General features: G+C 36.2%; 1 protein-coding gene across 19 annotated transcripts in view; it reads left to right on the forward strand.

Annotated features, from left to right (window-relative positions):
* The window catches only part of LOC120424979 (transient receptor potential cation channel trpm), a 226430-nt gene that overhangs the window by 76804 nt on the left and 123120 nt on the right, over window positions 1-26506 (forward strand). For 6 of the 19 annotated variants that reach the window (XM_052710401.1, XM_052710406.1, XM_052710403.1 and 3 more), the window contains exon 1: window positions 22528-22800. The exons of 7 other annotated variants lie outside the window; for them this stretch is intronic. In XM_052710401.1, the coding sequence (XP_052566361.1) occupies window positions 22564-22800 (237 nt within the window). In that variant the 5' untranslated portion in view covers window positions 22528-22563. Of the gene's footprint in view, window positions 1-22526; window positions 22801-26506 lie in introns of those variants that run through there. 6 more of the 19 variants (XM_052710408.1, XM_052710411.1, XM_052710404.1 and 3 more) reach the window with 3 other exon arrangements.

Here is a 26506-nt window from a genome sequence, read left to right on the forward strand (position 1 = left end):
ATGCTGAATCCAGACAACATCGTTACATCCATTAATTTAAACCTCTTCAATCAGAAATAACGTCCCATCACAAGTGTGATTGAGCTTCACTCCCCTCTTAAAACAACGTAAAGCCACATAAACTGCAAACATTACAGCCAAAAATTGCTTCTCACCACAAAACTCGTTCCATCATATTTCACCTCCACAACACCACAAAACCGTATGACATATTGTTTAAATATGAATAACGTTTTTGGCGACCGAAAACACCGACGAAATTCCACGCAAACAAAACTGAACTGAACCGCGGCTGGAACTCTGGGGCCCATCAGCGCCGAAAAATGAGGCCAGGCTCTAATTTCCCCTGGGTAACCACCGCGCCGTTCATTAGTGAGCTTTATTTATGATACGATACGGGAGACATCGTCATCATCACCGCCAACGCAAAGCATAACGTGTGGTGCGTTGAACGGGATGAGCTTTTCGGTAGAGCATGCAAGTGTCAGAGGGTTGCGTTGATGTGATGCTGTTTTGACGCATTTTACATAAATTTTTATAAAAAAAGATTTTTGGAAGAAAAATTAATAAAATATCAGCGAATAAAGAATAAATGTCAAAATTATAGCCATTAAGCCAACATAGCATCGCAATACCAACCGGTTGACAGTTTTGTTGGCAGACCACAACCACGAACCGTCCTGGCAGCTGGAGCTTCTTCCATCTCAACACTAACACACTGTAGATGATGGCGTTGGAGAGCCGAGAGATTTATTGGGAAACATGCTTCAGACGCAATTCAGACGAATGTCACCACTAACTCTGGGATTTATGCGTGGAAAATCCTAACCAAACAGCCGAAACCACCCCCCGTGGACAGATCAGTCCTCAGAGGTACGATAGTGTTGGTTCAACGAAACCAGGGTGAGAAATGTCACTTGAGCGCTTTTTTTTTCTTCACAACTTATTTTTATTAGGTCCTTTTAGGTGCTGCGACCAGGTTAGGACCGAGGATCAAAAGTACAACAAATAATAAATAATAATAAAAAAAACCGTAACTGAATTAGATGATCATTTGACTTGAGCGCTTGCTTTTTGAAGAAATGTGACCATTCTTTGGCTACATTTCTGTTTTGAATTTTTTATTCGTTGCGAAAGATTCAGAAATAACCCCCGAAATCAAAAGGGGATATATCTGAAATTTTAATAGAATCGTTGTGCATTGAGATGGAAACAATTTGAAATTCATTTTCCAGTGAAGATTATTGTCTGTATATTATTTTCCATTTCCAATTCCAAACATGTTTTATTCACTAAAATTTTGGAATTTTTATTTGAATGAAACCATGTTAAAACATTCCCTGTGCGGAAAGTGGTCATTTTGCATAATTAATTTCACATAATGGGACTGTCAATTTTCGGAAATGTGTGTCTTGAGAAGAGATTTTCCAATCGATTTGGTGGCTTTGGCATAGTTGTAGGTAATTATTAGGACATTTCAGATTTTTGAAAAAAAAAAACCCGGAAAAATTCCATTTTTTTATTAATTATAGATTATTAATTTAACCTAAACATGTTTTTAAGTTCCAACATTTTATTTATTGGTTTTGGGGGCCTATAAAAAGCTTCTTATGCGAAAAAGATTAGGATGGTGCAAAATCTGGCCCTGGATTTAAGAATTAAAATAGTAAGAAAGGCAAAAAATGTTTTTTTTTTGAAAATCAAACATATGATCCAAACCCAATATTTTTTGAAGAAAACCGAGGAACTATCCATAAGCCACGTGGACACTTTTTTGGAAATCTCAAACCCAATCTTTTTTGTTTGGAGCATGGACAGTATTTAGGGAAAAAAACCCCAGAAAATACATTTTTTTTTTCAAATTACTTTTCAAAATGTTCGAAATTTTTTTTTTCAATTTATGTATCTTTTGTGCTTAGGCATAAGTCGATCTTATTTGATCATGGTCTTATTTAAAAAAAAAAATGTTTGATTCAGTTGTAATTATTACGACGAAAGCATGAGAAAATCATGTTTGGCAATGAGTTGCAATCATATATTTTTGTTCGCAATTGGGTCCTCAACTCGAGTTTAGATTTTACTTCACACAACAATAAAGCTTATTTTTCTGAGCACAATGAAACTATGATCGTCAACGATCAACGATTAAATCAACTTTGAAAATTGATCGAAAAATTTGGTGGAAAATGGGTTTTCCGATGAACTGTGAAGTTATGAAGCTTTGGTGTCTATAGAAGGGTTGTCGCCAATGGAAAGGGGCAACTTTTGGTTTGGTGGAAAATTAGGGTGGTTCAGGATTAGGATGATTTTCAAAAATTTAACTTTTCAGGAACATTTTTGAGATTTTTTTTGTCTTGTAGAAAGTTGTTGGGCTTGCCAATCCAAGCAACTTTGTCGAAGACACAAAATTTAATTTCGCAATCTACGTCTTCTACGACCAAATTTACAAAAAGCATCTGAGAGAACCTTCGGAAAATCCATTTGTGCAGTGTCGGAAACTAGAACTTTTTGATACAAGTGCTGTGAAAGTTCTATTATGCATTTGAGGTGGAACGGAAGTTGCTAGACAACTTCTGTTCAACTTGAATCAATTTCTGAACTCGACAGATTACTTACTATTTTTGCATTTATGGTTTGCAACAAACAAAACTTGTTTAAGTAACAGCCTTTTCCCTAAAGGTGCTTCCATAAACTCGAGTTGTGATTTCAAGATGGCGGTGCCTTCCCGTTTCACCTTAACTCTTTCAAGATTGATGGGTCATATATGACCAAAATATAAAAATTTCCAAAACTGGCTTATAATTTTCTAATCAATAACTTAAAAAAAAATATTTTCAAAAAATCAATCCTGAATGTATAAAATTAATGCTATGATAAATTTTTCAGCATTGTCAATTTTGGTGTTGAAAAAATGGGCCAAATTTCATCACTAATAATGACAGTAAAAGATTTTTTTTATCAAGAACGGAAATACTTTTTTTAATAGATTAGATAATTTTCAGATACTTGGAATAGGTCTCAAGGATCGTACGACTTTTGCCAATATTGCAGAATCATTTTGCGTCGATTCATTGAAAAACTAAATTATATAACTCGTTCATGAACACTTCTGATGGGAATTCCGAAAATTTGAATCTCCCAGTGGGCCGCACTCCTGCCTCTGATTCGTCCTATTTTTCATCGGAATATGATTCCTATTGGGAAAACGAGGCTATTGGTGTTTCGCATTCCATGCTTTGCGAGAAACCATGTTGCGGTAGTTTTTGGACTTTTTTCCCTCTGTGCAGTGGTGCGGATCGCAAAATAAAGTGGAAAATGGATTTTCCGAAAACTTGTTCAGTTTTGGAGCCAAAGGTTGTTGCAATAGCGAAAGGACACATTTGGTTCCGATAGAAATAACAACAGAATTGTATCTCACAATCCAAGGGGTTTCCAGCATCGTGTCAGACTGGTCACTAATCCAGAATTACTTGGAATTTGAGCAAGTTATTCTGTAATTCCGGATTTACTGAGTAATTCCAGAGTAATCCTGGTAATTCCTAATAATCCCAGTAAACCTGGTAATTCCATGATTCTTGTTGTGAAAACATACTTCAGAAAATAATATAAAATAACTGTTAAAAAAATAATTTCGATAAACCTTTTATGATTCTATTTATTGCCTATTAATTTTCATGTAAGAAACCAAAGTTATAGCTAGTACGGGATCATTCAGATTTTGAGTAAGTAATTCAGTTATTCCAGAAATACTCCGCAATTCTGCAGTAATTCCTGTAATTCTGGAATTACCTAGTAATTCCGTAGTAATTCGAGTAATTCCACAGTTACTCAGTAATTCGTGTATTTCCCATCAATTCAAGTAAATCGGCAGAATGCATTTTGCTTTTCCTTGATGCCTTTTATGTTTGTAAGAAGTACAGAGCGGATTCGGAATGTCCGCAAATTTGGATGCTCTCTAATTCAAATGTATTCGGATGAAAAACAACTCAAACGTCAAAATCAGTTGTCAAACTGATGTTGATATTTACCCCATTTTTCGACGCATCGAATGCAATGCATTTCGACGATAGCCTCGGCGTCCAATTTTCCCGGGTTTTGAGTTTCCCGGAAAACGGAAAAAATATATTATTTATTCCCAGGAAATTTTTGAATAGTCATAAAATCTATGTTTTCTTGATATTTGTTATGTTTTTAAAATCATACTTTTAGCTCAATACTATTAATATCAATATAAACAAGGATAGCACTTTAAGATAGTTTTAAAGATTTTGTTGTTCTTTGTTGTGCTTTGAATTTTAAATGCACTCAAACGTCAAAATCAGTTGTCAAACAGATGTTGATATTTACCCAATTATTCGATGATTTCCAAGCAGGACGCCCAACTTTCCCAGGTTTTGAGTTTCCCGGAAAACGGGAAAAATATTTTTTTTATTCTCGGGAAAATTTTGAAAAAGTCATAAAATCTATGTTTTCTTTATATTTGTTATGTTTTTCAAGCTTTAAATTTAGAGAATTAACACAATACAATTAATATCAATCTAAACAAGGATAGCAGTTTTTAAATAGCTTAAACAAATTTTTGCTGTTCTCTGTTGTGCTTTGAATTTTATATGCACCACATTTCTAATTCAATTTGTATAAGTATTTTATAAATATTTATTTTTTAATTATTTCTATATGACATGACTAAAACAGCTTAAAAATTGGTTTAAGATGTCTAAAAAACAAAAAATGACAACAAATAAAATGATACCAATTTATGTAAAATTTTAGAAAAGTTTAAACTTATTAATTGTAATACTAATGTTATTTCCAGGCCAAATTAAGATTTTTGTTTAATTCCGGGAATTCCCCGTACAACATGTAAAAATCCCGGGAATTTTGTGCAAATGGCTAGAACAGCTGTCCCTATTCGCCCCATGTATCCAAATTGGTATCAGATGACGCTAAGTAATGTCTTTCAAGCCTCAAGTCAAAATATTCGTGAAATAATGGTTCCAAATATTTAAAAACTGCTGTAATTGGATACTAGCCAATTTTTCATTTATTTGGCATAATAGCCATTTAGTTTTTTTGAATCCGCAGGGCCGTTAAAGCATTATTTTGAAGAAAAAATCAGGTTTTAGGGGATTATTTAGACAACAAGGGACAAGTTAGCACGATAAACTCAATTTTGGCCAAATGGCATATTAGCCATTTTTTCGTTTTTTCGTTTAGTTTTTTTTCAGTAACTGTACAAATTTTAAATGCTTAAAAAAACAAAGAAATAAAGATTTTTCCAGTTAAATATTTTTAAATTTCAAAAATTTGTGTCATGAAAGATTGATTTAGTAATGTTCAATGTTTCATTATATTAAATATTCATAATATTTCATAATAATATTGAATATTATTCAGTAATCTAAGAAAACTACTCTTTATTTTGTCGTTTCCCAGTACTTAAATATCAATTCCACTTGATCACTATCTTTACAAGTTGTTCTTTTTTTCGGAAGCTCAATTGACTGCCCAAAGCTACACAAAAGTGAGTATTAAGTGGCTTCCGTTCAACTGCCAAGCCTCACCCGGGGGGCGTCAGGTGTATCACCATGCATTGTGTGCCAACCTATTTTACCGTCAAGCGAGGTTAAATGGAGCAAAGGCGACGTTAACTAATACGATTAGCTTCTCGCTGTCCCTATTGACCCCACTGTTTGGTTCGGTTATAACAAGCGCGACAAAGGTCGTTGTCATAAAATAAGCATTAGCTTTACGACGAGACAAATCATAACAGTGAATGGTTTGTGACACTGTGTGTGTGTGTGTCGGTGGGGGGTGAGTTTCCCGTGATTGTTATTCTATCGATGTTGATAATGGGCTGGGTGGTTCCAGTGGGTGGTTTCGCTTCGACTCGTTACAAAGGGCGTTTATTGTTGTCCCATAAAATATTATTGCCCGCGATATCAACCGAGTTCGCCAGGTTTGCCCCGGGTTGAGCAGGGTTTGAACAGATGGAGATGATATATTGTGAGAAGATTCAATGTAGATATTGTTGAAAATATGGTTTCGAAATGTAAAATTCATGTCAAAAAACAATTGAATTATAAATAACCGGATTCTATTTTGATAGTCAAAAACTTTTTTGCTTTAAAAACAATACAGTCTCTTATGGAACTGAATAGCGAGGACCAAGTTTCGGGAAACTGCGATGAGTAATGGCTTTCCGGTTAGTTCAACCAGAGTGGCAATAACAAAAGCCCTTTCGACGGGTCTAGTCCCGGGTGGCGGTGAGATGTGGGGGTGGTTCTCTATTTGGTTTTGCTGCTATAAATCAATCACGGCAAAGTGGAAAACAACGTACACATAAACAAGCATTTAAGTAGGTTCAGGAGGGTTAATCTTTTTGGAATAATTCACGTTCTAGGACGCATGAGATGGTTTTGTTTTGGTTTTGAGTAATTTGTAGGGGAGTTTGGAGAGTCTTGTTAACTTTTTTTAATTCATAATTGGTTACTGCTCTAGAACTTCGCATTTTTTTTAGATTTTCATTTTGTTTTTTTTTATCTGGATGAAATTTTGTACATGTATTCCATATGGGTCATTCCACCTGAAGTGTGCAAGAAAAAATGCAAATTTGAAAATTACCATCTCCGATTCTGCTCAAATTTGCCAGAGCTGTTGAGACTGTCAAAACATGCAAAAATCCCGAATTTCATCCAAATCGGACCATCCCCTCCATTTTTGTACCCTCCCAAAAAATCGACTTTTTGGCGATTTTTGAGCGAAACCCCTAACTTCAAACGACGATAACTCAGGAACCACAAATCTTAGAGGGTCGGTCTTAGACTCAATTTTGAAGGAAATTGGACGTAGAATCCGTTTCCGCGATCAAAATTTAGATTAAAATATGTTTTCTACCTGTATTGCGCAATTGAAAACTTTAAATGGCCGTATCTCAAAACAGCCCTATTTATTTTTTAAATTTGACCTCACCATCGTATTCCCCGTCCGATTTTACATAAGAATCACTTATCGACAGAAAGGAATATTTTTCGTTCCAGAGATATCGAATTTTAAAGTTTTTAGTTTTTGAGATTACCTACATTAGCTTCATTCGCCGCATATGCTAGAAGCACTCAGAAGCGCTGTTCAATAACTGCTACCTGGTTATTTATTGAATTAAGATTTCATCCCAAATAATCATTAGCAAATAAGGCAAAAATGTAATGTACACCACTGTAGGAAACTGCTGTATACGGCGAATTTGTGTGCTAGCCCACAGTACAAAGCAAGAACGACACGCAATACAGGGCAGAATGGAATTCCCGCAGAGCTAGCAGGAAATTGTAATTGATCTTGTAACTTAAGAAAAAGTGTACGATACATTATCGTGTTAAAAATTATGAATTAATATGAATAAAACTCTCGTGAAGCATGATTAAGGAGGAGGATTTCTGGAAAGTATAAAACTGGAAAAAGGTAAGAAAATCACAACGATTAATCTGATTTATTATCTAGTTGTGTTATTATTCAGTTGTGTTCATTTCGACACCGTCCGAACAATAATCTTTTTTTTTTGTTTGTCAATCATTTCGAAATCTTGGAAGACGATACAGCTGCTATCCACATGTATCAGAAGTATATGGTATTGCTTTTGAAATTAAATGTACCAGAATTGAAAAAAAATCATCAATTATTCTGATGAAACACATTATAAAAATCGGTTTAATATGATCAATCTTTCAAACCCTAAGGCAGAATTTGGGGTTTTTGCTGAATGGCACTATTTCGCTACCGCACATGGCAAAAGCTCTAGAACCCATGAGAATTATTTCATCTACTACAGCCAGCTCTACATTTGTTCTCGTTTCAAATAAAAGAAGAAATAAAAGAAATAATTTGAGAAAGTGGGAAGAAATGAGGAATTAGAAAAAATATGAAAATAATAGAATAATGATAAATTTTCGAAAATTGTATTGTAAAAACTCTGTAGCATTTGCAAATAAATATAAAAAGTTCAAATTTTACTTATTATGGTTCAATGACACTGAGATCAGGAAAAATAGTGTATTAAAAATTACCCAATAAATATTCCTTAAACAAAAAATAGATTGTTCAAGGTATTGATTATCTCAAAATCGTATAAAATTGAAAAAATAATTCATCTTACAGAACACCAGGTAGTTATTATTGATCAGCACGACTGAGTGCTTCTAGCAGATGCGGCGAGTGTAGATATTATAGGTAATTTCAAATACTTAAAACTTTAAAATTCGATATCTCTGGAACGAAAAATATTCCTTTCTGTCGATAAGTGATTCTTATGTAAAATTGGACGGGGAATACGATGGTGAGGTCAAATTTAAAAAATAAATAGGGCTGTTTTGAGATACGGCCATTTAAAGTTTTCAATTGCGCAATACAGGTAGAAAACATATTTTAATCTAAATTTTGATCGCGGAAATGGATTCTACGTCCAATTTCCTCCAAAATTGAGTCTAAGACCGACCCTCTAAGATTTGTGGTTCCTGAGTTATCGTCGTTTGAAGTTAGGGGTTTCGCTCAAAAATCGCCAAAAAGTCGATTTTTTGAGAGGGTACAAAAATGGAGGGGGTGGTCCGATTTGGATGAAATTCGGGATTTTTGCATGTTTTGATAATCTTAACAGCTCTGCCAAATTTGAGCAGAATCGGAGATGGTAATTTTCAAATGGTGTTCCGCTTCAGGTGGAATGACCCATATGAGAAATTCTTGTATGCTTGGCAGGTTAATTACTCTCTCCTAACTCCATCAAATATGCTGATTTCCACTTTACACAACTAATTTTGTAAAACTATTGATACACATTGTGACCGAGCCACGTAGCCTAGTGGTAACGCTCCCGCCTGGTAAGCGGTAGATCGGGGTTCGAATCCCGGCTCGGACCAACACAACTGGTGATCTTTTCCCTTCTGGAATCGATTGCTTAGTAAAGGGAAGGTAGTGTATCGTCACAAACTGGACCTTATCACGACACCTTAGGAAGGCGACCTATGGAATGTTAACATTAACCTCAACATGTTAACATTAAGTTGAGAATGAAATTGCCACTGAATCCGCTTTGTAAATGCCAGCCCCGATACTCTTCAAGGGTGTTCCCCTCAGGAACTGGAAAGATTTACTTTTTTTATTGATACACACTTGATTACTCACTTCCTATTGAGCTATTTATCTGTAATTGAACGTCAAAGTGCTTATATGGCAACATTAGAGCTGTTCCCCTATACAAAAAATCAGTTTTTACATTGTGAGCTAAAAAGCTCAATTTCAAAATTCAAGCCTATTCTTCTAATATTTAACTGCTTCTACCGAAAATTTGCAAAATAAAAATTAATTTATGAAGAAAAACAAACTATTTCCTTCAATTTTATGTCTTTTTCAGATCTCTGGTCTCAAAATTCAAAATTTGAAAAAAGTAAAGCAGTGCCTTATTTAATTGAAAGTAGTTAATTTTTAAACATTACTCAATGATTTTCAAATAGTTCACTATGATTTGTTAAAGTCTTTCTAAGAAAAAATAGATTTTCAGTTACTTACAGAGTTCGGAAACCCACTCACACTCACAAATCGAGTAGGCTTCCTCACAGCAAACAATCTCGATACTCACCGTGAGTGTGAGGGCTGAGTAAATTTACTCATATTTGAGTAAAATGAGGGTGTGAGTAGGCCGTTTCCAACAATTTGTTATTTACAAAATCAATGACCACATCAATCAAAAATCAAGTGTCTTTATCAATCGGTTGTACATTCGAGGTAGCGTCAATGTCTATAAATCCGAAGGTTCTGTGTTGGTGTGGTATAAATATATAAACTTTTTTGGCATCTGTCTGGATTTTTTTTTTCATTGCTGCAAAAGATTGTCAAAGTCCAGCGGTCGATGGGGGATTATTTTCATAATTTTAAGATCGGTGGTCGGTTGATTCCGTTGTGGATTGACTTACCGCAGGGTAAATCGGAGGCCGCACAGCCGAGGGGCAGCTTCTGCAAGTGGAAGTTGGCAGCCATACCAAAAGAATATTCCAGAGTTTTTTTTGAAAAGGTCCTATAAGCTATTGTCTTTCATATGTTTATAGGACCTAATCAAAAAAAAGTCAAGATATGGACTTGTTGCTGTGGGTAATGGTCACTCCCGGCCTTTGACAACTGTGTACGGGTGAATGACCGTATTGCTGACGTAACTGGTCACCCCGGTCGTTGACAGTTGTACCAATATGTCTTGCCTAAGAACCAGGACACGCCGGTGGAGCATCAGCAGCCGCTGGTGGCCCAAGCCTTAAGCTGTCCAAAGCAGTGGATCGACTTTTTTTTTTCAGTGAACCTTCAAGCCATAGCCACCGGTGGCTAGGGTAGAGTAGTCATCAATGAGACACGGGGAACAATGATAAAATGGCTCTCACAAGTCGTAGTTTCAACCAATCAGGCTCGTATTTGGGGGAAAGGTGTGTCTACTGGATACACGTCTGCCATATTAGTGGCTTTGATTATGGACGCTCCCTTGAAAAGTAATTCATAAATGTTTGATTCTGGGGTGTAAAAGTAAATTATGGACAAAAACAACTTTTTCGCTCGTAGGCTGCCATTTACACCAAAACTAATATTTCTTCAAATTTCTTTCGACGTTCCATAGGGATTAAGCCAAAATTTAGAATATATCCAGAATTCAGGGCTGTCTCATTGTTCCCCACTCATTTCAGCCCATGGGTAACAATGAGACACTTTGATTTTTCTTCAATAAACTTTTCAAAATCGATGTAAATCTCTCAAAACATGAATTAAAAGTGATTTTTGGCATATTTATAGAGTTTAAACTTCTTTTAACCAAAAATACAAAGTTATTTGGCATTAATATATGGATTTTACAAAATTTAAATACTTTTTAGTGTAACTTTTGTTATTAAAAGTTTCATGTTGGCAAAATTGCTCTAAAATGTTCAAGGCAAGTCACCTGCAATGGAACAATACAAAAACATGATGTTTTGCTAGAAAAATGTTGATTTTCGTAGAGTGTCTCATTGTTCCCCAGCTGTCTCATTGTTCCTGCCAAGTGCGTCTACAATGAGACAGTTGAATAACTCTGGCTGTAGATGTCGGATCGATCTCATATTTTGGTCAATGTTAGAATACATTAAAAGAAAGATAATGCAACTAAAAGCTCTGTAAAACATGCTGATGAAAAAATTATAAAAATCGTTGAAAGTTGAAAACCAAAAGTGTCTCATTGATGACTACCCTACCCTACTGCAACTTCTTCGGCATGTCCCGATTCTGAAGCAAAACACGTTTGTACAACTGTCAGAAACACGGCCATCCACTGCTGGTAAAGCTGTTAAAATCCACCCGCAGAGGCATCCCCCGTCTAAATAACCTTCGACCTATCAATCGGTAGGACAAGAACCACAGAGATAAAAAACTTCTAATTGATAGCACTGCGCCTCTACCATCAGGACTACTTTTCCGCTGTTGAATGAGCAAGAAATTCACCAATGTAGAGTTTGACATCTCGAAATTTGTTTTCTGAAATAGCCCTCGTGAGCGCTCAAAGCCCATTAGAGGAGAAAATCGTGACGTCAGAAATGAACTCAAATCACTCAAAGTTCATTTTGTGAGTGACTTTAACATTTTGGCCTAGTTTGACAGCTACACTGTCCCCAGTTTTTCTGTGGGAAAGAAAAGGAGGCGAATACTTTATGAAAATCATACCTGTCAAAATTCCTAGCCTCAAAATTTTGTCGCGAGTTGCTTTTCTCCTCCATTTGTGAGTAAATGAGGAAGCCCTCACACTCATCGAGAGAGTTGAGTAATTTACTCACAGGTAACTTAGTTTTCCTCATGGTTGAGTAACTCGTGAGTGAGTTTCCGAACTCTGGTTACTTATAACTTTTCGCCCCCTAATTTTTAAAATGCATTTTTGAAAGGTTTTTTTTTTTATTTTCGATATGTTTCAAGGGTCTAAAAGGCATCTTTCCTCTAGCGTTTCGGATGCTGCAAAATCTGGTACCGAAGATATTGTAAAATTAAATTCAAAAAATATGAACAATCTAATTTGCAATCAAAAATGTTTTTGATTACATGCACTGTTTGAAGTTATAACCATTTTCATAAAGAAAATGCACCATGGAATAAAATCTATTTGAAAAGTTAAGAAAATTCCCTAACATTTTTTTTCTGGCTTTGATGCTGGATACAGTCAGACATGCATTGGCGCTGCACGCGGTTAGCACGCGTGCTATTTTAACGGATAGCACTGCGCTTTCAATCATAGCACTCGCCCTGGCACTCGAACAAAAATGGTAACTAGGTTGTTTTTTCATTTGTTGATTGAAAATTTACTGTCATCATTGTCTAGAATGTTATGAAACAAACAACAACCACATTTATCTGTAAATTTGGTGCAGTGCTAGTGTTCAAGGAAAGTAAGCAGAAGATCCATGGTTCTGATCCTTTCAAGGTAAACTTTTTTTTTTGCTTTTAGCATAAAACGTAACAATTTTTTTTAATCAACGCAGATTATTGGCCTTGGAATCAAAATAATTAAATTTGTAAAGAATTATGAAGTTAATGGTATGAAGCACCAAAAAATCAGTTCTAGGTGAACTGGAGACTTCATAGGACGTGGTCTGGCTGGTATTTGAATGGGCGCAGGATTTGAATTTTAATTCTATGAAGATTTTGCGGGCCCTGAGATAAAATATTTATGGAAGAATCTGGAAAAAAGGTATGTTGCAGTTGTTATAGATACCTGCTAACCGGTTAACCGATGATCAAATTTGCTTGAGAACTTTGATTAAAAAGACTCCCAAAAAAGGAAAAAAAATCCTATGAGTGCTAAGTGGGAGTGCTAAATATTAGCACTAGCACTGGGCTAGAGTAGTATGCTTTGAACTTGATGTGAGTGCTAAATTTGAAGTGCCAGTGCAGAGCGTGCCAATGCACGTCTGGATACAGTCTCTAAATTTTTTATAAAAATGTTCTTTTGTTCCCAGTGTTTCTTAATAAACCTTCTTTATCAGCTCGCGGCATCTCGGTTAAGTGTTAATAGATTATTAATTAATTTTTCGCCCCTTAAAAAAATATAAGTTGAAAGCAAGCATTTTTGAGTGCTTTTCTTTTACAAAATATTTCTAAATTGCAAAAAAAAAAATTTCGAAAAAAATTACCTAGGATTCACTGAAACTTCAAAACCGAGCACATTATAAAAAAATATGTTTAATTCCTATTGATATTTTAATTTCGTTTTGATTTTTTTTTTGACAATATTTTAGATTATTTTTCCCAAAATTATTTCAAAAATAAACATCCCTGGTACCAGATTTTGCACCAACCCTATTATTAACGCAATATATGAGCAATTCACTACGAAATCGTCCGATTTTGCCATTTTTGTAATTTTTTATTTGTCTCAAACTTTGTGGGGGGGTTCAAGGCCAGATCAATTCGGTGTCTTTGGCAAAGTTGTAGGTATTGGTGAAGACGATTCATAAAAAAATAGGTACACGAAAAAAAAATTACCGATCTTTGATTTAATTTTTTTCACTAAAACTCAATTTCCTAAAATCTGTAATTTTTTTACATTCGAGATTTTTTTATATGTTTTAGGGAAAAAATCCGCAACTTTGAGCCATGTAGAAGTATGGACAACAATTTTGCCACCGAGTTACACATTTTTGAAAAAATAGTAACTTTTGGAAAAAGATAATTTTATACAAAAAAATTGATTGTCCTTTTTTATGTAAAATTGAATTTGCATTAGAATTTTGTTTTGGGCATTCTACTTTTAATGGTAGAAGGCCAAATAAAAAATAACGGAATTTTTTTTCCTCCGTTAACCTTTTTTTTGTGCAAATTCCTAATCATAACCTTAATATTGCTGAAGACATCAAAATGAACAACACAAAATCCATCCTCAGGATATAGGTTTTTGAATATTGAAATGCCGATTTTGTAAAATTGTTTGGAACCTTGTATGGAAAAATTAATGATGAAAAATTGCTCCTTTTGGCGTAGAAAATAACGAAAATTTCATTCATAATGAAAAAAAATATAAAAAAAAACAACAAAATTGTTTTTCGCAAACGTAGAGAATTACTCTTCTCACTTTTCTCACCCGTCGATAAATCAATCCGAAAGCCAACTAAATATACCAATTCATCACTACTCCACTAATTCAGCGAGCCAGCACCAAACCCAGGGTTACCAGGTCAAAATTTTAAAAATCTGGCAAAGTATCGAATAAAAATCTGGCAGACGGAAATCTAACAATTCATAATGGTGAAGGGGAGGGAGGATATAAATCAATCCAAAAGTTTGTAGAATTCAGATGGTTTTACTGGTTGTATGGCCACAAAAATGATAATTTGCATTATCTTTAAGGAAAACACAATCAATTTTATTTTATTTGCAATTGAATTCGTTCATTTTATTCAAAAAGTTGTAAAAAATGGCATAAAGTGAAAAATCTGGCAAAATCAGTCAATATGGCTTAGAGAAGGGCGAATCTTTATTCTGGCAGACACTTGAAAAATCTGGCATTCCCAGATTTATCTGACATCCTGGCAACCCTGACCAAACCCCCCAAAAACAGTAACAACCCCGCCACAAATCTTCGCACGCACGTAAATCTGTGCCCCAAATCTAAACAGCCTCCTCTGCCGGCACTACTGACTCCAGCCGGAGTGTCGGAGCGCTCGTCAAAAGTGCCAGCTCGGTCGTAAATTTCGCACGTGATATGCGCTAACAACGAGCAAACCCAGCTCCGGGCTGGACCGAAAACCAAAACAAACGATTTCCAGCGGCACTAATACTAGTTTAAGCTCACCTACACTTGGGCTAGTTGGTTCTACGTTATGATAAAAATAAAACATTGACCACATCGAACTCTTGGTGGAATATTTATACGGAAGGTAGATAAAAATGTGCATATTAGTGATTCTTAGTAAAATTGACAATTTAAAAGTTTTTGAAAGATTTTTAAAGTTCATTTGTTATTGTGTTCAAATGTTTTATTTATTTATTTATTTATTTATTTATTTATTTATTCATGTAACGTAAGATAAAATCTTTTTAATTGTTACAATTTGTGTGCTTGCGTGATTTAATAAAACTATTTTACACAGTGATAGGTTCTCTTAAACTAATTAATTATTCGTGTTGTTAAGGTAGGTGAGCAAATCATGTTTGAAAGTATATTTAGATATAACGAGCTTAATACTGGTTGGTAAGCTGTTCCAATTTACAATGCCTCTAGCAAAGAATGATTGACTGTAGTAAAAGGAGTTATGATTTGGAATAACGTAACTTTGGGTTCTTGTGTTACGAAAGGGAATCAATTTTTCATAAAGATAATGGGGTAATCTTGATCTAATGATTCTATGAAGAAGAACGCAAGAACGATATTTACAGAATTTTGAGAAATTGCATCCAATGAGATTCGCTTGTAGGTGGGAGACTCGAGAATATCTATTCAAGTTGTAAACATATCGAACGCACGCATTTAATGCAATACGAAGTCTGTCCAACGAAGCGCCCAGTGCGTTAGAATATATGAAATCGGAATAAATAAAGTGCGGGAAGATCAACGTTTTGAAAAGTTTTAATTTAATAGCTGTATCTAAATGTTTAGTTCTCATGTTTAATTGTTTCAGAGCTATGTAAATTTTTCGACACTGGGAATTAATTTGAGCATCCCATGCCAAGTTATTTTTAAAGATGACACCAAGGTTGTTCGCTTCAACTACAAAGTTTATCACTATTCCATTCATTTTTATAATGGGTGTTTCGGGTGTTTCCCTTTGATTGTGAATTAACAAAGCTTTCGTTTTTGAAGGATTAATGGGAAGTAGATTAGATACTGACCAATTTATCACTTGTTCTAGGTCGTAGTTTATATTTTCGCACACTACACTCATGTTTAAATTTGGAGCTACACAGTAATAAATTTGTACATCGTCAGCAAATAAATGCACTGAACAGTGACGCAATACAAGTGGTAAATCATTGATAAAGAGAGAGAATAAAAGGGGACCTAGTATGGAACCTTGAGGAACCCCAGATTCACAGAGTATAAAAGGTGAAAAAGTGCTATTGGAGAAAACAGACTGATACCTATCTTTTAAGTAACTTTCAATTAACTTTGCGGCTGAGTCAGAAAAATTGTAACGAGAAATTAATTTATTGATTAGTCTAGCATGCGAAACTCTATCAAACGCTTTGGCGAAATCGATCAATAAGAGAATAGCGACACCTTTCTTATCGATTGCAAGCGCAACATCGTCATGAACTTTCATGAGAGCTGTTTCAGTGCTGTGGTTTTTGCGAAAGCCAGATTGAAATGGGTGCAAGTAATTCATATCAGCAATGAACTGTGAGATTTGATCTTTAACTATCTTCTCAAAAGCTTTAGATAGAACGCTTAGCAAGCTTATTGGGCGCAAATTCATAATATCCGAGTTTCCTCTTTTCTTAAGAATTGGAATAACTTTCACGCGTTTCCATTGAGATGGGAATTTAGATGTAGAAATTATTGTATTGAATAAATGATGGATGAAAGGCAATGCTAGTGGTAAGATGGTTTGAAGAAATTTAAGGGGAAGAAGGTCAAGTCCGACCGCATTGGACTTAATAGAAAACAAAGAGATAATAATATCATTGCAATCAATTTGACCAAAATGAAACGAATTTTGGGAGTGAGAATAATGAATAATTGAATTGTCGATTTCAGAGAAATTTGATGCAAAATAATTATTTATCTCTTCTGCCGAATGAGCAGAGCTACTATTGGATAACTCTGAACTTGAAATTCCAATGTTTTTTATATTTTTCCAGAGTTGCTTAACTGGAAGGTTTGTGTTAATGCGTTGTCTATCATGAAAGTATTTAGCTTGTCTTATAAGAGAAGTGACAAGATTTCTCATTCTATTATAATGAACTCGATTTGCAGAAGTCTTGCAGTTTTTCCAATTTCTGTAGGCTAGATCTCTATTAATTATTGCTCTTTCAATGTCAGAGTTAAACCACGAATTACATTGAGATTTTTTAAAGCGTAGAGGAAAAATTTGTTCATGAATTATATATAAACGATTATTTAAAATGTTGAGAAGAATGTCAGAGTCATGAATACTTTTAAATTCATTTAAGTTGATGCGGTTGAAAGCTACATTTAGTGATTCCTGTTCATAATGATAGTAGTCACGAAACCAATAACCCACAGACTCGCGGCGTGAAGTTATATCTAAAGTGGCAAAAACTAGATCATGGTTAGAAACACCAGACATAGAAATTTGATTGCATTTAAGTACAGAATCTGGAGCATCAGTTAACAATAAATCTAACAGTGATGAGCCGTTGTTGTGATAAAAAGTTGGTTCATTATTTATGCATGAAAGTGACATGCTAGAAATTGTTTCCACAAACTCATTTGTTCTTCTGTTTTGAAAACGAATATCAGTATTGAAGTCGCCAATAAAATAAGATCTTTCATAGTTCATACAAAACTCTTCAATGTGGGATCGCAAACTGTAAGAGCAGTCTAACGTAGGTGGATTATAGTAAACAGCTAGTAGAAATTTACTATCACCACAAATAACTTCTAATATAAGAAACTCAGTTGTATAACGACCTTCATTAGTTGCTAAATTGTTTGAATTTTTAAGTATTCGACACGTTAACCTTTTTTGATTGAAATATACACAAATTCCACCTCCATGGCGATTCCGATCATTACGCACCACGTCGAAACCTTGTATTGCAATTAAGGAGTCATTGATGGAGGTATCAAGCCAAGTTTCAGTAAAGCAGATAATATCTAATTTGCTACCAATTATGTTTTGTTTCAATTCTTCAAGTTTTGTAAACCGTCTAGCACAAAGGCTCTGAACATTCATGTGGCAGATATTGATTTTATCACTCAACATTGCAGCATTCATAACAGCTTTAGGGATTAAAGGATTTGCTGAGGCATGATTAGGTAAATCAACCATAATCAAAAAGAAAAACGTAGCAGATAGAAAATGATTTAGTCACCACACCAAAAACAACAGAATAAATAATAGTTAGAGAGAACCTTTTCTTAAAACTAAATGCAGATTCATTCATGATTATTTGATTACTAATTCATTAAGTATCGTTAACAAAACGACCAAGAAAATAACAAAAAAAGAGATAAAAGAAAATGTACGCACCAAAAATGGAACTAATCCAATCGCTTAACGCCGGCAAGCGACTACAGCGTGACACCAGAGCAGCAACGGCCCGAAATTCCAATGGCATCAACGTGGAGTGGCCCCAGCAAGCTTTCCGACAAATCAGGAGACAGCATCCCAGCAGTTATCAGGAATAGTCAGAAACAGCAGCGTCCATAATTCAGCAATTCAGGTCCAGCAGTCATCAGACATCCATAGCGTGACAGGAACATAACTTTTAGGAAGGATTCAGGAATCATGGGAGAAACTAAGGATCGGATTCATAGGAGGAAAGGGAAGGAAGAAGAAAAACGTTTAAGGAAAAGGGATTGGCTAGGGAACAGCCGTCGGTGGCCTCCATTAACTCAGGGGGTTTGACTTCCCCCCTACGAAGGACCACTAACGTACAATGTCCAGCTCACCGGAGTGTCCACTGGAAACATTGTAAGTTAGGCGACCGACACCTAAAATGCCGGGTTTCCCCTACGGCTGAGTCATTAACTCAGGAACAAGTGTCTTTTGTCCCCTACAGACTTTTAAGTTTATTTTTCTTTTCTTTTTTTTTGGTTTTTTGTATTTTTTAGTTTTTTTTTGTTTTTTTTTTGTTTTTTTTTTGTTTTTTTTTTTTTTTTGACTTTTAGGAAGGATTTAGGAATCATGGGAGAAACTAGGGATCGGATTCATAGGAGGAAAGGGAAGGAAGAAGAAAAAACGTTTAAGGAAAAGGGATTGGCTAGGGAACAGCCGTCGGTGGCCTCCATTAACTCAGGGGGTTTGACTTCCCCCCTACGAAGGACCACTAACGTACAATGTCCAGCTCACCGGAGTGTCCACTGGAAACATTGTAAGTTAGGCGACCGACACCTAAATTGCCGGGTTTCCCCTACGGCTGAGTCATTAACTCAGGAACAAGTGTCTTTTGTCCCCTACAGACTTTTAAGTTTATTTTTGTTTTCTTTTTTTTTTTTGGTTTTTTGTATTTTTTAGTTTTTTTTTTGTTTTTTTTTGTTTTTTTTTTGACTTTTAGGAAGGATTTAGGAATCATGGGAGAAACTAGGGATCGGATTCATAGGAGGAAAGGGAAGGAAGAAGAAAAACGTTTAAGGAAAAGGGATTGGCTAGGGAACAGCCGTCGGTGGCCTCCATTAACTCAGGGGGTTTGACTTCCCCCCTACGAAGGACCACTAACGTACAATGTCCAGCTCACCGGAGTGTCCACTGGAAACATTGTAAGTTAGGCGACCGACACCTAAAATGCCGGGTTTCCCCTACGGCTGAGTCATTAACTCAGGAACAAGTGTCTTTTGTCCCCTACAGACTTTTAAGTTTATTTTTCTTTTCTTTTTTTTTTTTGGGTTTTTTTTGTATTTTTTAGTTTTTTTTTTTGTTTTTTTCTTTTTATGTTTTTTTTTTGGTTTTTTTTTTTTGCTTTTAGGAGGGGACGGAATCAAAGGAAAATCAGGAGTGGAACCAAGGAAAATAGAGAAAAGGAAGAAGAAGATCGTTAGGGAAAAGGATTTACTTTTCAGCAGGAAGAAGTTGATCGATGCTTCGCACTTGTTCAGCTTCAGTCGCACCACGCCGCTTCACAAAGACTGCTCCATTTCTGGTGTACACCTGGACAACGCTACCGGACTTCTTCAGCTTCAACGCTTCCGCTCGGATGACTCTGGACAGCTTGGTGAGGTTTTCATTGATGAACACCCGGTTTTCCGCATCAAATCCAAGGTGACGCAGTGTGAGACTACGACTACCCATGTAGCGCCTGTAGAACTCATTCCTCACATTCCGCAGAGCAAATTGGATGAGTATCGGGGGCGTACTTCCCGCAGCAATGGGTAATTTGGACAAGCGCTGTAAGTCGACAATCGGGAGTTGTCCAGATTGGTAGCCTAACACAGTGGAGATGTTGGCAAAAAGCTGTGCAAGGTTTTCGTTCGCTTGATAGGGCACCCCAGAAACAATCAACTCCACGGCTCTCTCCAGCTTACCCACGTCCTCGGCAGTTTGTAGTTGTTCGAAGCGGACGTTTTCAATAGTTGAATGAAGGTAACCCATCTTATCTTCACACTCTTTGCGTAGCGCCACAAACTCATTCTCCAAGGTATCAATGCTAGCTTTGCAAGCATCGATTTTCGATTCAAGTCGGGAACTGTTGTCGGAGAGCAGCATTCTCATGTTGGTCCACAGGTCGCTTAAAGATTCCACCTCGTCGGAAATGCTGATGTCTTCTCTGGATCGCTTGGTCGAACTGTTTTTTCCCCCAGGTTTGTTTTTATTTTGGCCAGCCATCATAGCAGTAGCGAGACAGACGACAACTGTGTTTGTTAGTTGTCAGTCGTAACTTCAGAGGGTCGTACGAAAAAGACTATAAACCGTACCGAGCGAGATGTTGCTGAAGGGTCAACCGAATACAGCGTGCCAAAGCGGACTTAATTTGTTCCGTTTTGCGGGTCGATTTAAAAAGTCAGGCTCAACCTTCACTATTCACAGCTGTAGCACTCACTAATGCTTCGTTCTAGACTAGTTAAAGAGTCCAACGCGGATAAAAACTAGCAGAGCACGGTCGATTTGTAACGATACCACCAACTGTTTACTCACTTTGGAACATCCCTTCAGAATTTTCTTGAAACTCTTGAAATTGTTTTAGAACATTTTAATGAATGTATTTGGGAATTAGGTGAAAAACTGAGTGGAATGTTTTATTCTTTATTAAGAAAGAATTTTTATAAAAATGACTTTCAGATCCACCCTAGTTTTTTTAAATATTTTTTTTTGATAAGTAATCAAATTTGAAGATCTGGCACCCCTGCCATGAGAAAACAAAGTTGAGGGGGACATTTATCAAACAAACTTAAATCATTTCGATAAAAAAATTGTATTTTGTCTGAAAAAACGTTGACCAAGATCAAAACATAATAAATGCATTTCTCCAGAGAACATCATCACAATGATATCTTTGTTTACAAATATTATCACACTTGAATTTCACGTTTAGGGTAACGTGAGACAATTCCGACCCTACTTCTTCAAATGTTTTGCTATACATAAATACGACTCAACCCGGCAAACTCACAATTCTCCACCATAGTTTCGCTTAACGCAAGCTAAGCCAAAGTCACGGGCATATCCGGACCGTCCAAGACCGCCAGTTGCGACGGGATGATCGGGCGCGTAACTTCTTCGGGATCGGGCTCAAGTGTGGTCATGTCCACGGCGTGAATCTTCCCGAAAACCAGACAAAGTTTTCCGCGGTCCTGGGGCACTTTTGCCGAGAAGTTGTTCGAGTGGGTGCGAATTGAGAGATAGTGGAGCTGGAGCTGCACAAAGAAGAAGAGTTCAGCAACTTTGGGGGTGCAAGTTAAAGTTTTGTGCTCCACGGTAGTGACAGGCATTCCGGCGTTCTTGACGGTGGTCGTGGAAGTTCTTTGCGGGTGTATTTGAAACGCGGTAGTTGCGATAAAGTGCTAATGAATGTATTCAACGTGGTTTGCGGTTTGCTAAACGGTCAATACCGGTAGCAGCAGAAGAAGTGTTGAAGGATTTGTGGGAGAGAATGAGGGTGGCAAAGTTTGCTTGCTTAAGTGTAGTGCAATGCGGCAAGCTTGAAGAAGGCATCTTGACTGAGTCATGAAGGCCTATTTTTAGATTTTGATAAGGGAGACAATCGGCAACGAGCGTTGAAATCGGGGAAGGTTGCTGGTGTTTACTGTCGTGTAAACAGTAGGACAATACCTTTGAAATCATAAATTTTATGGTTAACTCTAGAAATCTAGGGCGCGGCCTTCATCTTAGTGATACACAATCTCATATTTCCATGAATAGGTCGTGATGTTTTCAAATTTCTTACAAAAGCATAACCAAAAACTAGATTTTTTGTTTCTTTTCTATAACATTGTTGATGCTTTTTATTTTGAGCTGATGCAAGAAAATCAAATTCATTCATAAATCGTTTTACTAATCAAATACCCTACTGAAACATTTTGCCGCCACCGCAACTCGTGCCGTTCCGAAAACAATCAAAATCTCATGATTACAAAACCATTTAAATTAGATTTTCCCCCGTTTTCCGCTCGTGTTCCCATAATTGAATCCCTCAGAGAGTAAGCGTACTCACCAGGGACAAAGAAGTTTTTCCAGGATCTAGAATTGAATCCCAGACTAGACTGAAATGTCCCCACTCCCTCGTGGGGTTTCTCCAACAAAAAAACGCTCAATTTAGAAAACTTTTCCCTCCCATCTCTCTCGAGTGCTGGTAATCCCGCGCAGCCCAGAAAATATAACGTGAATTTAATTACTTTCTGACTGAAGTGTGGCGTCAATATCCGACGACCACGGAATTGTGGCCACCACCACCCACCACCACACAATGGCAAAGGCAAGAAACGGCAGCATTGGCAGCGTCAGCTTCCACCAGGGCCACCAGATTCCGATACTGGCCCAGAAGCTGCACCGGTTGGAGCACTTTGATTGGTCCGCGACTCCCCCGAGGGCACCCTCGCCGCCGCCCCCCTCCCTGTATTTTGACAACAACTCGACGGTGTCGTCGGCGTCGTCCGCCGAACCGCTCGATCTGAACGTGGTGCATCTGTTTGAAATTGTTAAGGTAAAATGTCCCATTCGACGAAATGACTTTCGGTGAAATATTCCATTCCCGTTTGCTGATGACAAATATGACGAGAAACTTGTCCATTCGGTCGAAAACAGTCAGTACCACTGTGTGTACGACTGACAAACGATGCACTGCATGTTGCATACCTGCCGGTTATTACCAGATCAACAGTTGGATGGTTGCAGTTCATCACTATTCGTCGCTGTCGTGCTAGCTAATCGCACGTGCATTTTGGGGGGCAAATTGAGTTAAGAACGCCATCGATTTCAATCCTGAGATATTCAACAAAAACCGAAGAAACTTCGTGCATTGTTGTCACTATTCATATGAAAGAAGTTTCAATCTTGTCGCGATATTTTGACACATCCTGCTGCATGTGCGACAACTAGCCAAAGAGATTTCAAGTCGGAACGCGTTTGACACACGTACATGCCCGACTACCGTAAACATTTGACATTCAAATTCTGCCAAACTTCAGGACCATTCACAGAATGGTCATCCAAACAAAACGTGTTTGGTATTGTTTATATTGCTTGCTCTATTGTTTGTTTATTCAAGGTCAAACATTCAAACGAGTTTTTCTCGGATCGTCCAAAAGCGACAAGATATCACAACGACAACGTCGAATTGCATTGGACAATGGGAAAAGTTCCCGCCGGAAAGCTGGAGGATGTAATATTTGCTTCGCCAGAATGCATGGGGTTGTGGGAATTCAATAAATTTGTCGTTTGACGGGATGTTTGTGCATCACCGTTGATGCTGTCACTGAGCTGAAATGAATAAATAGGACATTTTATTTCGAAGAGGTAAAGTTTACTCACCAGAAAAAAAAATGATGGATTGAACTCTGCCAACTTTAATAACATCAGATTCAATTTCTGAAAATTTAAAAATAAAAACAAGAGATGGAAATAAAAGTTGAAAAATGGAATCTCGTTTTCAAAATATATTTAAAAATAAAGTTTCAAGACCTCTGACATATCCAATACTTTACCAAACAAAATCTACATGATTGGTTGAACAGACCGGTTCTCTGAACATCATAACTATTTTGGCTAAGAAAATCAAGTTTCAAATGTGGAGAAAAATGCAGTTAAAAAATTATATTTTGGCGTTGTGAATTTCATATTATTGCGACCACATTTTATGAAAAAAAATTACAACAAATCATACACGGTTTGATGCAAATTAACTTGTTTGTGTATTTCGATTAGAATAATTAAATCAAATTAATTAAACAAGATTATATTAGCGATTTTTATGAAAAGTTTTGTAAGTATTTCATACCATTCAATTATTTTTGCTTTATCACAGTAAGGAATATTCTCGAACCGGTAGTTAACAGCATTTTGATTAAATATGGATTGTTTTATTGATTATGCTTTTCTTTATCTACAAATATGTCATAATTTGAATACAAAGAGACGAGCTGTCATAACTCGTCTCTTCGTATCCATAGTAATGCATTCTGCTTAAACGCTCAACCAAACCACAATGTCATAATAGACAAAAAAATATATAGTTAATTTAATACACTATATCAAAATAAATCGACATACTACGGGTGGCCTTCTTTCGCCCAAATGACTCATTTTATAAAAAAAAACATTGCGGTAGCTCATCGCATTTTTTCAACTTTTTTGAAGGACTTTATCTTGGGAAAACTTCAATTCAACCTAAAAAGTATTACACATTATTACCTAACAAAAATGCCCAAGTTGTAATTCATGGAAATTACATCCAGTTTCAAGTTGAAAAACTATTTGTTTATTTTGAGCTATTTTTATACTTTTTCTAACAAAAGATTTGGCAAAGGTGACTTAAAGGTGGGCAAAAAAAGAGCGAGCCGCTCAAAGAGCTGGTTCACTGAAAAGAGCGAACGAACCGTGGCTCACAAAAAAAGAATCGCAGTTCTTTTTTAAACTTTGGTATTTTGAAACAACCTTTCAAGATGGCATGATTTATGTTATAAATATAATTTATTGAATTTCCAAAAAAAATTGCATCAATTTTTTTTTTACAAATTAAAATGCAATTTTAAATATTTAAATGCTTATACAAATTAAACCCAAAAGTAAATGATTTTCTAAACAAAATGAAAAAAAAGCTTTTTATTGAGTTGCGTTGGAGAATTTGAACGGTGTGCGTCGCGGTCCTCACGCAGGATTTTCGTTGCCGTTTCCGTCTCTGTTGTCCCCCCGATTGTGCGTGTATTTCGATCCGGGCGGTTTCGCGTTTTCGCATTTTATTTCGTTTTATCTTTCCACAGCCGGCTGTCTAAGATTAAATCATTTATGCTAAACTCAACACCAAATAACCGGGAATAGTCTCATCCGCATACTCCGACTGATTGCCTTGAGAATGCATAATACATCACACCATTAAACAAAATTTATTGATTATTGGGTCGCATCATCATCCTCTATGTTGAATCCTGACCATTACCCTTACCCACTAACAAAATCCCAAGTAGAAGTAGTTTTCCGGCACACGCGGGGGTGTGGATATCGTATAGAACCCACTCTTGGTAGCAGCCTGTGCTAACTAACATTCCCGTTCCATTCCCTCGAGATCTACAAACTGACATGGCGGGCGCCGTTGGTGGCCAACGACTGTGTCCTATTCGCACCGGCTCTAGTTTTGATAATCGTGATGTTTTATCTTTTCAGCTCATTCATGCATGCTGTTGATAAGGGAAACATCATTTGATTTGAAGCGTGTGACCGGTTGTGCTGATGGGATATTATGGTCCTGTTCAGCAACGGAGAAGGACAACCATGGGTGGTCTCTCATGCTCATGCTCATGCTCAAAATGAAAAAAAAAGCTTTTTATTGTACAACTGATTGAAGTATTACCGGATTACAAATTTAAGCATTATTCAAATTGCATCATTTGTAAAATATTACCTAAAATCTACTGAATAGTTTAGAGATTTTTGAAAAAAATAAACCCTTTTTTCCGATCAAACTTCAGCGTTTATAGACTTTATCGATTTAATAAGAATGTAGAAAAGAGTTCACAGAATATTTTCTCCAAATAAAATATCAGCAAAAAAACATTAAAATCATTTTTTCCAGCATCCAGCACTTTTCAGCATTCAATTACTCGAATGTTTAGGTTCGAGTAGAAATCTTGACAAAGAGACCACCAAGACCTATGGTTTTCAATGGCATCTTCTCGTTTTCAGTTATAATTTGCATTATCAAATAATTTATAAAAGTCCAATGTGAAATAGCTTGTGAAATCACACGAATCTTAAAAAAACCTTTTCATCCAAATTTTTAAAAAGAGCAAAAGAGCCGTCCAAAAGAGCGGCTCTTTTTAATGAGCAAACGAAAATGAGCGGCTCCTAAAAAAGAGCGGTTTTGCCCACCTCTACTCCATATGCATTATTTAGCATGAGGAACATTATAGCTTAATATTTTACTAGTTTTCATTAGTATACTTAGTAAAACAGTTGGGTGGCCTTAATTTTCTTTTAGAAAAAAAAACTGATCTCTTCGATACAGATATTTTCTATTTATCAAAATAAGTTTTTAGTGAATATAATTCGAAAACGGTTCACGGCATCAAAATTAATTAAAAAGCACTTTTCGATCTCAAATATGATTTTTCATTAGAACAATAATTCGACTTTTTACCACGATTTTTTTTAAAATTAACAATTTTTCGAAAAATTGGCCACATTGCCAAATGAAT

This window comes from Culex pipiens, chromosome 3 (assembly GCF_016801865.2).
Source record: "Culex pipiens pallens isolate TS chromosome 3, TS_CPP_V2, whole genome shotgun sequence".
NCBI lineage: Eukaryota > Metazoa > Arthropoda > Insecta > Diptera > Culicidae > Culex > Culex pipiens.